Below are 13,881 nucleotides of genomic sequence, written 5' to 3' on the forward strand. Positions count from 1 at the left end.
TTGGATCTCCTGCCTCCATGTGGCCTCTCCTCCCTCTCCTGCTATATTCCCATGACCAAGGTCAATTCTGTCCTGAACTTCCTGTTTTCCTGTGCTCCCCAGGCACTTGTGACAATGGTGGCACCTGGATGCAGAGCCAGTGCTCCTGCCCCAGCACTTTCTCTGGCTCCCGCTGTGAGTTTGCTGCGGAACAAATAGATGTGGGTGAGTTGCTCTCTGCACTTTCTCTCGGGAGGTGCCACTGACTCTAATGGGCCCAATCATTTTGCTGAATCCCTTCATCCTTGCTTTCTGCCTCATGCTCTCCCCTACCCCATACCATGCCTAATCTCCACCCTCACCTCCAGGAGGTCGCTGGGACCACTTTCTTTCCTGGGACCTCCTCTCAGTCTGGGCTGCTTCGAGTTGTATTAGGTTCTAATTTCTGCTGTAACAAATTACCACAAACTTAGCAGATGAACATTGCAAATTTATTATTGTACAATTCTGTACATTAGAAGTCTGACATGAGTCTCGCAGGGCTAAAATCAAGGTGTTGGCAGGGCTGGGTTCTTTCTGGAGGCCCTAGGAGAGAATCCATCTCTTTGCCCTTTCCAGGTTCACAAGTGGCCCACATTCCTTGTCTCAAGGCCCCCTCGCTCCATCTTCAATGGCAACAGTTTTGCATCTCTGTGCCTGTTTTCCATACTCACATCTTCCTCTGACTGATTCTGACTTCTGCCTCCCTCTTCCACTGCTAAGGACCCTTGTGATAATACTCGGACCACCCAGATAGTCCACATTAATTTTCCCATAATGAGGTCAGCTGGTTAGTACCCTTAAATCCATCTGCCACTTTGATTCCTCCATGCCATATAGCATAAGATATTCCCAGGTTCTGGGGATTAGACATAGGCATCTTTGGGGGCCATTATTCTGCTTCCCATTGGGGCAGATGTGGGAGAGACTACAGGCCTGACTGCTGGACATCCTGACTTTCAGTGTTTCTCACATCTCAGGACAACTCATTCCAGAATTCCTGCCTCTCTCCCTCCTGCTGTTCAGTCAGTTCTCAGGGAACATGGAGAGGGGCCATGGGATTAGCCTCTGGGTCAGGGTGGTGGTGGTGATATCAGACAGGAGTGGATGGTGAAGTGACCAGAGCAGGGAATGTTGTGTGCAGACAAAGTGGACGCTGAAGTGGGCATGGAGGTTTCTGTCGACCAGAAGTTCTCCCCGGACCTTAATGACAACACTTCTAAGGCCTATAGGGATTTCACGGACACCTTCCGGGATCAGGTGAGGGGGAAGGGGAGGGAACTCAAAGGTCTGCCCTTGGAGTTGAGCTTGGGTCCCTGCGTACCCTCTGGTCTGGATGTTCAGATGTGAGCCCAGGATCCTTGGCATTTCAGATGAAGAAGGTCTACCAAAATGTGGAGGGGTTCAAGGAGGTGGTGATCCTTTCTCTGAGGTAGGAGACCCTTCTGGCACTGTGGAGACAGTGTCAAGTGGTGGGGGGGATGGACTAAGAAGTGCTGGAGAAGACATCCCTTGCTTTTGGAATCGTCAGATGTCATAAAGAGAGGGATGGAGTGAGGATGCAAACGAAGCACTCTGTAGAGGGTATTTTTCAGTCATTTTCTGGAGTCATTTCTCTGTAGGAGGGATGTCACCCCTACTCTCAAAGCATGTTGGAAGGTGAATGATTCAGTGGGACAAACAGGGAGGCGGTGCATGAGGGATGGTGCCTGGTATCTGGTCTATAGCTGGTCTCTCTCTAGTTGGCACCTGGTCTGCTGGATGGGTCAGCAAGAGGGAGGCAGAGAGCCCAGGAGGGCCTGGTTTGATTATGGCTTGAGGCAATGCCAAGAGAATGTCAATCATTCCTTGTCCCACCTACTCAGGCTGATAAAGGCAGAGGTGCTGGACATAATGTGTCTGGAATCCCAGCTCAACGCCCACTTCCTGCCAACACCCGTATAGTTGTGGTTGGTCTGGAAGTGCCCTTCTACGGACCTATGATGGCCTGGGCCTGGGCACCTTTTAAGGCTCTCTGCCCCCTTGCTCCCCCTCAGGAATGGCAGCATTGTTGTGGACTACCTGGTCCAGCTGGAGTTACCCTTCAGTCTCCAGCTGGAGAGCGAGTATGAGAATGTGAAAGTGGCCCTGAAGGAGGAGCTCCAGACTTTCAGCCAGAATAGCAGCTGCGGGAAGGACCAGGGTGAGCAGAAGCTGGGGGCCTTGGGCTGCAGGGAGGGGCCAGGGTCACAGCCACCATCCCAGCCTGCTCCAGTGCAGACAGGGTCCTTCTGGGGTCAGGTGCCAGCCCTGTGGTACCTCTGGCAGGTTGGGAGAAGAGACACAGGTCCCCAGCCAACTGGGTCAAGGATGGGGCTAAGGAGGGGCTCACCAGAACCTGGGTGCTGTGGAAGAGACAGTTCTGCTCAAGGTTTCCAGGGTGGCTGAAGACCCCTGACTATTCAGGGGACATGAGGGAGTCCAAAGGGGTCTTCCCTTGTTGCCCATTCACACCTCCTCCATACTGACAGAGCCCTCTCTGCCCCTCCCTGTGCCTCCCCCCAATTCCACCTGTGCCTCTGTGTCTCCCCCACCCGCCCCCAGTCTTGTGTTTTAAGCCTGATTCCATCAAGGTGAACAACAACACCAGGACGGAGCTGTCCCAGGAAGGTGAGAGGTTGGGCAAAGGGCTAAGTGGCTCCAAGAGGCCATGACCCCTCCCACAAGGGACATCTGTCCACTGAAATTCCCTAGGGAGGATGGGGAGACCTTCTGGGGAGGCAAGTGATATGGACCCGGCAGTGCTGCCTGCCTGGCCCTTGTTAGTAGCTTCCACCTGAGGACCAGCAAAGAAGGTGAGGAGAGGGTGAGGGGCCTGCCCTTCCCTCATCTAATCCCAAGGTCTACCCCTCGACATCCCACCCTCGGAAATGTAGTCCTTCTCATCCATTTTCAGAGTCATTTCATAGCCTGGCCCCAGAGTAGAGTGGATGAAGTCTTTGCCTCTGCAACCCTCTTCCTATCCCCCAGCCATCTGTCGCCACGCTGCTGCCGTGGGCTACGAGGATTTCTACTTCCCCTTGGTGAAGGAGAACAAGCTCCTCTGTGTCACCAGATGCACGGCGGGCGTGGACGGCGCCATCGACTGTCGTCAGGGCCAGTGCGTTCTGCAGAGGAGCGGTCCTTATTGCCGGTGAGGCCCCGCCCACAGCCAGCTGAGCCAATCACCCGACCCCGCTCAGCCGGCGCCGCCAGAGGCCCCGCCCCCTGGCCCCCGGGTCACCCACCTGCTAGTACCTGCGTGGTCCAGGGGCACTAGCGGACCAAGCCCAGGAGGTGGTGAGGGCGTGTGACCTGTGACACGCTCCCCGCAGCTGCTTCTCCACGGACACGCACTGGTTCTTGGGCTCGCGCTGCGAGGTGACCATCTCCTGGAAGGCGCTTGTCGGAGGCCTGGCGGGGACCGCGGCGCTGCTGCTGCTGCTGCTGCTGGGGGCGCTGAGCGTCTTCGTCGCGCGCTCGTGGAGGAGGCGCGGCCAAGGCGGAGGCCTGTGAGTGCGCTGGAGGTGGAGGGCTGAGGGCCGCAAAGGGGTCCCAGACCGGGCGGCCCTGCCCTGACGATGCAGCGCCCGCCTGGCAGGTCCTGGGACGACAGGAAGTGGTTCGAGACCTGTGATGAGAACACCGTGAAGACTTTTTCTAACTTGGGCTTCGAGAATGACAGAACAGGTGAGTCCTGTCTCCTGGGGAAGGGAGACGGGGGCTTCCCTGGGTACCATTTTGGCCTGGGCAGGACAGGAGGACCTCTCTTGCCCAAGACAGGCATATACCTCTTGCCCCAGAGTTTGCTTCGTGGCTTCCGCGCCCCCTTCTAAGGCCCAGGTCGTGCACAGGCCGTCCCCGCAGGGCAGGCGCAGGGGCACAGGAGCCCCCTTGGCCCTGCCTTCCTGACGTTTCCTTCCCTCCTCTTTGCTCCCCACATCTTCCCTCTCCCCACCACCGCCCCCCCCCCCGCCCGTTCTCTTTTCTCTCTATTTAAAGATGAAAACTTCTATGTGGCCTTGGAGAACGTGGACACTAATATGACGGTGAGGGGGCAAGGTGGGGTGGCGGTAAGGAGTGCTCCCAGGTCCAGTTCCCGATGCCCCCCTTCTCAGGACAGGGGCCGTGCAGGGACAAGGAGGCGGTGACCTTCTAGCCGGCCTCTGCTGGGTGGCTTCCTCTTCTCACTGCCTGTCTCACAAATTCTGTGGCAGCTGCACTTCCACAAGCCTGAGGTGAACTTGACCTCTCTGTGAGCTCCACACTGCCTTCTCCACGCTGCCGCGGACAGTGCAGGGAACCATCTGCACTGCCTCTGAAGAGATGGCTGTGAACTCCTGCGGCTCAGTCTCCTGGTTTCCTTGGGCAGCATCAGACTCCCCCCTGACCCCTGTCCTTCTCCCAACTTGTGTGAAACCCACCTGGAGACCCAGTTCAAATCCAGGCTCTTCCACTCTGGGACCTTAGGCAAGTCAGTCACTTCTCTGAACCTCGGTTTTGTCACCTGTAAAATGAGTGTGGCCGGGCTTCCCTGGTGGCACAGTGGTTGAGAGTCTGCCTGCCGATGCAGGGGACATGGGTTCGTGCCCCGGTCCGGGAGGATCCCACATGCCGCGGAGCGGCTGGGCCCGTGAGCCATGGCCGCTGAGCCTGCGCGTCCGGAGCCTGTGCTCCGCAACGGGAGAGGCCCGCGTACCGCAAAAAAAAAAAAAAAAAAAAGAGTGTGGCCCACTCGTCCTAATACCTTGTGGGATTATTGTGAAAACCAGATGTGCTTGGTCAGACCTCTGTCCCAGTGCACCTTCCTGTGTCGGCCCTCATGCTTACATGGCTTCTCTGAGATCCCCAGTCCCCATGTCCTTCCCCAGGGCTCAGGCCTCCATTTCTCCTTTTCCTGGGCGCATGCCTACTGCCGGGTCCTCACCCTGTACATGCAACCAGCCTGCAGCCTGCCCCATCCTCCTACCCTCTCCTTATATAACTCCCCTTGCACCCCTTGCCCCCATCCCTTAAACTTTCTCCCCTCTGAACTCACTTCTTAAGTCACTTCTCCCCCACAGCCCAGTGCCCAGCCCTGCATCTCCCCCAGTTTCCGTACTTTCCCCTTCCCCATCCCTGTACCCTCAGCCCTAAATACCCCCCTGCCCCCCGCATCTCAGTGCCCCAGTCCTAAATCCTCCCTCCTCTTCTCCCCCCATCCCTAGCTAGGTACAGATGCCCTCTGCATCTTAGGACCCCCAGGTGGTGCTCCCTAGGCCAGGTCCCCCATTATGAGGCTCCATTCTTCCTGTTACCCCCAGGTCCCTGAGGATGAGAGGAAGTGGGGTCCTGAGGTGGGAGAGCTCCTCCAGCACCTCCTCCTCATTCCCCTAACTCTCCCTCCCCTCCCTCAGTGCTTCCCCCCATTCCTACCCCCTTCCCCACCCCTTCCTCCCTTCCTCTCCCTGGTCTCACCCCCATCCCTGCAATAACCTCTGGAGACAGAAGCCCCCAACCTCCTTTGCAGGAAGACCTCACTCACCTGGGGACAGGAAGTCTGCAAGTCTCCCGTTCTCCCAACTGAACATAATATAGCATTTATTGTAAAAGAAACTGCTCTGTGTCTTTCTCTTTCTCACACTCTGGTGCTTCCACTCGGTTGAGGAACAAGGATGTCAGGAGATGTAGGAGGGCCTGGGAGCGCACGTTTCTCCCAGCAAGGAATGAAGGGTTCCGTGGGCAGCTCTCAGGGACCATGACTGTCCTCAAAGGGAACGTCGAGATCGGAGGACCCATTTTCTCAGGGAATGGGTGGGAGCAGGTGGTGGGAGCCTGTTGGGTTTGTCATCTGTGCCCCTTGACGTTAAGAGCTTACGGCTGAGTCAGGGAGGTGGGTGACTCCAGCTGAGCCAGCTGTCATTGGCGCTGATAGGCGAGCCAGGCATCCCGAAAGACCTTGAGACTGCAAACCTGGGTGGCAGACACATTCACGCCAGGGCCTGCCACGCCGGGGGCTGGGGCCCTCTTGTTTCCACTTCTGTGGGCAGCAGCAGGCTGTCGGACTGAGCTGAGGGTGGCCAGGGCTGGCAGAACGAGGTTCTCCGGGTGGGGGTGTCGGAACGACCCCCGGGACCTTTGTCCAGGACAGGAGAGACACTGACAGTGGCCAGTGTGCAGGTAGAGACCAGGACCATGAAGCCTCAGGTGCGAGCGGAAGTCCCACCCAGGAGAAGCGCTGGTGGTCAGAGGGGACCCGGGGGAAGGCACTGCCCTTCTTCAGAAGGGGTCCGCTCGAAGTGGGTGATGAGGAAGGAAGACCCGAAGGGGGGCCTCTTGGGAGTAAGGGCGGAGGGTCCTTCACTTGACCTGGTCCCTCTGGCAGCTCCTTCTAGGGTTCTGTTGACCCTCCCTCCATAGTCACCGTCTCCCTGGGTTTCTTGGCCCTCGCATCTTGGCAACCATCGCGCACTCACGCCTCTGCTGCCTGTCCCTTCCTCCTGCCCTGCCCCTCCCATGACTCTGGCTTCCACACTATAGAGATCCCGCAGAGGGAGGTTCAGGTCTCTTAGAGAGGAGGAGGGTTGACCGGCTGCCCTTTGGCCAACTCCCCGTGTCACCCACCAACCCCATCGTCTCACCTCCACCCGGGGCCAGGCAGTGTCCTTCCTGAGGCAAAGGTCTCTGGGCTCCTTTATATGGTTGACCCCTCCCTGGGAGGCACTCGTTTCTTAGTTTCTTCCGATGTGCGAAGATCCTACACCCAGGGCCTCACTCTCAGGGAGATGCTGGTGACCTGGATCCTGTCAATGGCTCTCTGGCTCTGGGCGTCCGACGCTGCCACATCCACGACATCAGGTGAGTGAGATACAGCCCGAGCCCCGCGGTGGTCCCGGTGTGTGCCGGCCTCAGGCAGGGCTGCAGGTGGCTGGCCTCCCTTCTTCCTTCCCTCCCTCGCTTTTCAGGGGAGGGGGCTGCCCAAGGGCTGGACACCCAGGCCATGACCTCATCCCGCCTTTGGAAGCTAAAGGGGTCACCCCGGAGACCTGCGGGTGAGGAGGAAGGGGCCTGGACTGTGCTGTGCTGTTGAGAGTTTGCACCAAGCCCCACCCCGGGGCTGAGTGGGAGCTGGAATCCACCCATTCTGTTCTCCAGGCTTCCCCCTGGGAAAACAGGGGGCTCTGCCTGCCCTCATCCTGGGGTCTGCCCCAGCCTAAGGGTCGGCTCTTTCCAAACCTCACAGAGACACTGCACAGGCTGCCAGCCCTGGCCAGGGAGGTCAGGAGTCCACGGGGTGTCCAGCAGCTTCCCTCCTTGCCTGGGGAGAGCCTCAGGGGTGCCAGGGACAGCCCCTCTGGTTAGAAATGGCTGAAAGGCTGAGGGAGAGACAGACTCTGTGGTCCGTGTTAAACCTTTTCACGGCCGTTTGTCTGGGAAGAGACTGGTTACAAGCTGATTCCCATGGGTTCCCTCATGCGGAACAGACTTTCTGGTTCCCCCGAGACAGGGAAGTGCCTCTGGGAAGGGGTGGGCAGGGCAGATGCTGGGGTGAGGGGCACTGGGGGAGTGAGCCCAAGGTGCCAGGTGAAAGAGACATCTCTTGAGTTGAAGGACATGCATGGTGTGTGATGAGCGGTGGCAAGTGGGTGGGTGGGTGGGAGGGTGGGAGCTGCGGCCGGGGGCCTTGGAGGTCTTCAGGGCGGCTGTGAGAGAAGCCACGCAGGAACTTAGGCCCCTAGGGGCCACCTCAGCTGACCATGCCTTAGTGTACTTCTTCCTCCCCTACCAAGACATGTTGGGGGCAGCAGCACTGGCTGGGAGAAGCCAAGGGGAGAGGAGCCAGGACTGGGGGTGTGAACTTCGTGGCTTTAGGGACATTATGAAAATATGTTAATTAAAGACATTTTAGCCTTAAGCTAATATACAGAGAAAAGGAAGCTATGGAAGGGGGTCAACCTTAGGAGGGGTCCTCCCATCCCTGCTCCCCAGGCAGATGCTGAGGAGGGGGATGGTGGGGATGACGATGACAGTGATGAAGGACCCAGAAATCAGCAAGGGTATTGCCTCTGTTTCTCCCGCCATGCCTTAGAGACAGCCACCCACACAAATTATTGCAAGGTGCTCATAATCGCATGGAAAAGACCATGTTGAATCCGTTAGAACGCCAAGGAGTCAAAAGCATCTATCTTGATAAATGCACAGAGCCATCGGGAGTGGGGAGTTCAGGCAAGTAGGGCCATTCCGGGGGACACCAGGTCTGATGATACACCAAGCCCCCCAGCCCCCTACTCCCAGAAGGCTCTGCTATTCACAAAGCCATTTCAGAGCATGTAGCCTGTATGACTCATCAGGAAAATTATGAAAGGAAAGGAAGGCAGACAGGAAAGAGAGACTCAGAGAGGGTGAGTGACTTACCTGGGACCAGCATGACCCATGATTATATGATAATTAGCAGGACCTCCCCCGTATGATACCAGGTTTGCGCTGCCCTGACCCCGCACTGGAGGCCCTCCGCCCTCTGCAATACCTCCATCCCACTGCGTGCATTCTGGGTCCTCTTCAGAAGTCAGATCAGAGACCGCTGGTGGCATATGTGGTTTTCTTTGTTTCTCATCTGCTCCCTGCTCTTGGTACCCCAGTTCACCAAGAGGACTGATGAAGTCTTGGACAACTGAACAGTGGGGAGAAGGAATGGCAGCCTGAGAAAGTAGAAAAACGCTGCAGGGCTGTGCAGGGGAGTCGAGGTGTAGGAATGTCCCAAAGGTGAGGGGCATGTGCCCGGTGGGGAAGGCAGGTTGGTGAGGGAATACCTTTGGGTAACAGGAGCATCAAAACCAGGTGGAGGCTTTTAGACACCAGAGGACCTCCAAGGACAGAGCAGGGGTGGGTCACCCGTGCCAGGACAGATGCAAAGAGGGACGTTGGGAGCCATCCTGGCATGAGGCCATGGGGGTCCAGCTGGGAACCCAAGTTCCTTGGAAATAGAGAGGAAGGTCCCTCTTGATGATGGGCACCAAGATAGATGGTTCTAGAACCTGTGTGACTGGGGAGCAGGAGATTCTTTTTGGTGGTTGACAAAGGGCTCCAGGCAGGCCTGTTGAGCTTGGGCTGAGCATGGGATTTCTGGAGGGAGCTTTCCTAGAGGCCTGGGACTCAGGAAGGAGGATAAAGAGAGGGACATGGTCTAGAACTCTCCATTCTCCATGTGCTGCAAAGGCCGCAAAGACCACACAACACCAGGGATCAACTGGAGGATTGGAGTCTGTGTCCTGTTTTGTGTACATGAAGCTCCAGAGTGTTCCTAGGAAGGGTGGGGGGGAGGAGCTGCTCAGGATGGCAGCAGGGAACAGGCACCAAGTGCAAGAGCCTCAAGGGGTCAGAGTTCTGGAGTCTAGAAAGGTGAAAGTGGAAGTGGAAACGTCCGGTGTATAAAAGTGTGCTGGGGCTTCCCTGGTGGCGCAGTGGTTGAGAATCTGCCTGCTAATGCAGGGGACACGGGTTCGAGCCCTGGTCTGGGAAGATCCCGCATGCCGCAGAGCAACTAGGCCCGTGAGCCACAACTACTGAGCCTGCACGTCTGGAGCTTGTGCTCCGCTACAAGAGAGGCCACGATAGCGAGAGGCCTGCGCACCGCGATGAAGAGTGGCCCCCGCTTGCCACACTAGAGAAAGCCCTCGCACAGAAACGAAGACCCATGACAGCCAAATAAATAAACAAATGTGGGGTTTAAAAAAAAAAAAAGTGTGGTGAAGGCCACAACAGACTTGTTCACAGTAGACAAAGGGGCAACCTTTGAAGCGTAGGTGACATAAATTTAGAGCAATTAAAAGGCAGTAGTTGTATTTTTTTGTTTTTTTTGTTTTTGCTATTATGGATAAAGCCACTACAGGTCTTGTACACATTTTTGGATGGACACGTGCACTCATTTCTCTTGGATTTCTAATTGGAAGTAGAATCACTGAGTCATAGGGGGGCTTACGTTTAGTGTTTTACGCAGAGTAATAAACTTACTCATTCAGCAAACACAGGAGACCTGACTCTGCCCAGGCAGGTGCTCTGAACCAGGTAGGATGAATAAGCCAGTTTATAGTCTTGTTTATTAGACAGAAACACGGGAACGGGGCAGAAAGAACCACAACCCGGGGCTGTGCTGAGGCTCCGAGAGGGGCCCCGGTGGAGGAGGGTGAAGGGGGTACCACTCAGAGGCTGTCCCCTGGGCTGAGCTGGGAGCCTGTAGGGAGAGGCGACACTGGAGTTTGCTGGCTGACGGGGAGTCCAGGGAGGGAGTAGTAATAGATGCTCAAAGCCTTTAGACAATTTCAGAACTGACAAAGCCACGCGTAGCTATGGACAGAACTGGAGTAGTGACAAACAGATTCCCTGGGTACAACACATCAGGAAGCCACGCCTCCCGCTGTCTGGGTGTGACACTAATGATCAAAACTGCTGGTGTTCACTGAGGGCCTACTATATGCTAGACAGTGTTCTAACTGATATCTCAGTTAAATTTCCCAGCGACCCTGGGAAGAAGCACTGTTACTGATTTCTGTTTTACACATGGGGAAACTGAGGCATGGAGATGTTAACTAACTAGTTCAAGGCTTCCCATCTATCAGGTGGAGGAGCCAGGATGGGAACCCACGCTGTCAGGCTCCAGAGCCCACATTCTTTACCACTTGCTCTAACTGGGGGTGTCCGTGTGTGTTAGTTTCCTGAGGCTGCTACAACAAATTACGATAGACTTTGTGCTTCAAACAACAGAAATTTATTCTCTCATAGCTATGGAGGCCAGAAATCCGAAATAAGGTGTCATCAGTGCCTGGTCCCTCCAAAGGCTCTCATTGTCCCTTCCAGCTTCTGGTGGTTCTTGGCGTTGCTTGGCTGTGTGGCATCACTCCAACCTCTGCATCTGTCTTCTCATAGCCTGCTTCCCTGTTTGTGTCAAGTCCCCCTTGCCTTTCTCTTATAAGGACACCAGTCATTGGATTTAGGGCCCACCCTAAATCCAGGAGGATCTGATCTTGAGATCCTTAACTTAATTACATCTGCAAAGACCTTATTTCCAAATAAGGTCACCCTCAAGGGTATATGGGGATTAGGACTTGGACATATCTTTTGGGGGGACATAATTCAACCCACTCTACCATGCTTCTACAGCAATCAGAGCAACAGCCCTTCAGGGAGGCAGTGGGCAGGGGCAGCGGCAGGTGGCCCTGGCTGCTGGTGCTAGAAAGCCGGGAAGCCCATTCATTCGCCACAGGTGTGTGCAGGGCAGGGGGTGGGGGGCGGAGGCAAGGTGGCCCCGGCCTTGTCTCACCCCTAAGGTGACTCTGCCAGGTGGGAATGACCTTCCAGAAAAGGGGACAGGCCCAAGTCACTGAGGTTGTGTGTGGCAGGGCTGAAAGTACACCCAGGACTGAGTGACACAGCCTAGTGGCCCCCACATGGCTTCTCTTGTAGGATATTCTAGAACAGTGGTCCCCAACCTTTTTGGCACCAGGGATGGGTTTTGTGGAAGACAATTTTTCCACGGACAGGAGGTGGGGAGCCGGGGGTTGGTTCAGGCGGTAATGCAAGCAATGGGGAGCGATGGGGAGTGGCAGATGAAGTTTCGCTCGCCTGCCCGCGGCTTACCTTCTGCTGTGCGGCCCGGTTCCTAACAGGCTGCGGACTGGTGCCGGTCCACGGCCCGGGGGTTGGGGACCCCTGTTCTAGAATGAGAAGGGTGGTGAAGGCAGGCATCATTCATCCCCATTTTCCGGGGGAAATGGAAGTTCAGAGAGGTTAACTGCACAAGATCCCGTAGCTGGGTAGCACCTGCCCTCACAGGTGTGCCCCCCGCTCCACACCCCACCCTTCAGGGCTGCTCCCATGGACCCCGCTGAACCACCACAAGCAGAAATGTGTTTTGGAGGTGGTAGGAGGGGACCGTCTTATATCGAGATGGCGATCTTCAGACTTGTCCCAAGGTGTTTTCGAGGGCTTTTCCCCAAGAATGCCACCAAGTGAAAAACTTGCTTGGCAAACCAGCTGCCTAACTCAAATGATTATCTTTTAAAGAAAGAAGCAATAAGAACTGTACACAGGACAAGAAAGTAAAATTTTACTTGTTTGGTAGGAGAGCTGGTGTCTTGGATGGCTAGTGCAACACAGACATTAGATCATTTTTGTTAAAGCATTTTGATCACAAAGGTGTGGGGAATCCCAGCTTGGGAATTATTAGTGATTTTGCATGAGTTCTCCAAGGTACTGGGCACACCTAAGTTTTAATTTTTACAGCATATGCATTTATTATGTTTAGACATTATATCGTGAATGCCTATTTATGGTAGAACATTTAGAAAATATAGACAAACAAAAGGAGGAAAATCTCTCTTAAGCTTACCACTCAGATGAACATTGCTAACATTTTGGTCTTTTTCTGAGTAGGTATTTAGCTTTATTCTAGGGGCAGTTTCTGTTTCAGTGGCTGATTAATATTCTATTTTATGGAATACCCTAGTCCTCTAACTGGTCTCCTATTCTTTTATTCTTGGACAGGTTTTCCCCAATCTTTCATAGATAATGATGCAGTAAACCTTCTCGTAAAACATTTTTTAAAAAAATCTGCATCAGATTACTTTACTTTAGGGTCAGTAACTAGAAGTGGAATCATTAAAATGCTATGACTCTGCCACGATCCCTGATGCACATTTTCAAAATTATCCTTTAGAAATATGACACTAAGCTAACGTCCATCAGCATCTTATTCCCCAACCAATACCAGCTACGTTACTTAACATCACAGAGGGGGGTGCAATGTGATACGCTTACCAGTGAAGTTGACCATTCTCTTCTCATAGGCTTATTGGCCACGTACATTGTTTCTGTGGAGAATGTCTGTGTTTTTCCTTTGCTCAGCTTCCTGGTGGAACATCTTCTGACCCTGGAGGTTGACTTTGGGAAGGAGTTTGCTCAACTTCTCTGACGCATCCTTTGGGGATGACATGACCACCGGAATCTCAGGCTGGGAAGGTTCTGAAGCTCTTCACAGGGCACAGTCTAGGGTGCCTTTTTCTTGTCCCTCCCAGAAATGAGTGAAAGCCTTGGGCATGGACAGGGCTGCTGCCGGGGAGGTGGGGGATACGGCAGAGCCCTTATCTTGCGGTACACGGGCCTCTCACTGTTGTGGCCTCTCCCGTTGCGGAGCACAGGCTCCGGACGCGCAGGCCCAGCGGCCATGGCTCACGGGCACAGCCGCTCCGCAGCATGTGGGATCTTCCCGGACCGGGGCACGAACCCGCGTCCCCTGCATCGGCAGGCGGACTCTCAACCACTGCGCCACCAGGGAAGCCCCAGAGCCTTTATCTTGAGGGTCTCAGTTAGACAGTGAGCAGGAAAGAACAGCACCAGGGAGGAGAAGGGTGGTTAGGAGGCAGTGGTGTCTTAGGACCTGAAGGAGATGAGAAATTCCAGGAGGAAGGGCAGCCTGGTGAAAAGGACAGGGATTTGAGCACTCAAGCTGGTCGGCAACTATAGCGAAGACGTGGGTGGCAGTAAAAGGGAGTAAATGGTGTGAATTCAGGAATAAAGACCAAAGACAGCCTGTCCAGAGGCCATTCCAACGAGTGTCCTGGCCTTCACTGGGGCCCCCGGCGTCCCGCTATGTAACTGCCGTGGGCTCATCAGTCAATCTCCATGCCTCTGCCCTCACTGCCCTTCACTCCAGGGCTCTGCTCCTAAGGCACAGCTGTGATCATGGCCTTTTGCTGGATGTTCTCCACTGTTGCTGAGTCAAGTCCAGAGCTGGCTTCACACCCACCTTGCCAGCTTTCCTTCTGCCCCCTCTGGTCTCTCAGTATTTAGCTCTGCACCAAACATGTACTC

The 13,881-nt window shown here is 55.1% G+C and overlaps 2 protein-coding genes across 2 annotated transcripts in view; both read left to right on the forward strand.

The window, feature by feature from the left end:
• The window catches only part of MUC12 (mucin 12, cell surface associated), a 49,109-nt gene that overhangs the window by 20,225 nt on the left and 15,003 nt on the right, over positions 1–13,881 (forward strand). The window lies entirely within an intron of this gene.
• Positions 105–5,081, forward strand: LOC137206737 (mucin-3A-like). Its single transcript, XM_067705805.1, has 9 exons — positions 105–204; positions 1,392–1,450; positions 2,055–2,200; positions 2,602–2,667; positions 3,028–3,190; positions 3,372–3,548; positions 3,638–3,726; positions 4,039–4,085; positions 4,254–5,081. The coding sequence occupies exons 1-9, from the start codon at positions 199–201 to the stop codon at positions 4,293–4,295; spliced, it is 795 nt and encodes a 264-aa protein (XP_067561906.1). The 5' UTR covers positions 105–198; the 3' UTR covers positions 4,296–5,081.

Source organism: Pseudorca crassidens, chromosome 15 (genome assembly GCF_039906515.1).
Source record: "Pseudorca crassidens isolate mPseCra1 chromosome 15, mPseCra1.hap1, whole genome shotgun sequence".
Taxonomy (NCBI): domain Eukaryota; kingdom Metazoa; phylum Chordata; class Mammalia; order Artiodactyla; family Delphinidae; genus Pseudorca; species Pseudorca crassidens.

What these genes read in the sequence shown, in the direction of transcription:
- LOC137206737 (XM_067705805.1), top strand. An exon ending in CAGCTGCGGGAAGGACCAGG is followed by an intron (nt 2,201 to 2,601) that starts GTGAGCAGAAGC and finishes ACCCGCCCCCAG; the next exon opens with TCTTGTGTTTTAAGCCTGAT. An exon ending in CTTCGAGAATGACAGAACAG is followed by an intron (nt 3,727 to 4,038) that starts GTGAGTCCTGTC and finishes CTCTATTTAAAG; the next exon opens with ATGAAAACTTCTATGTGGCC.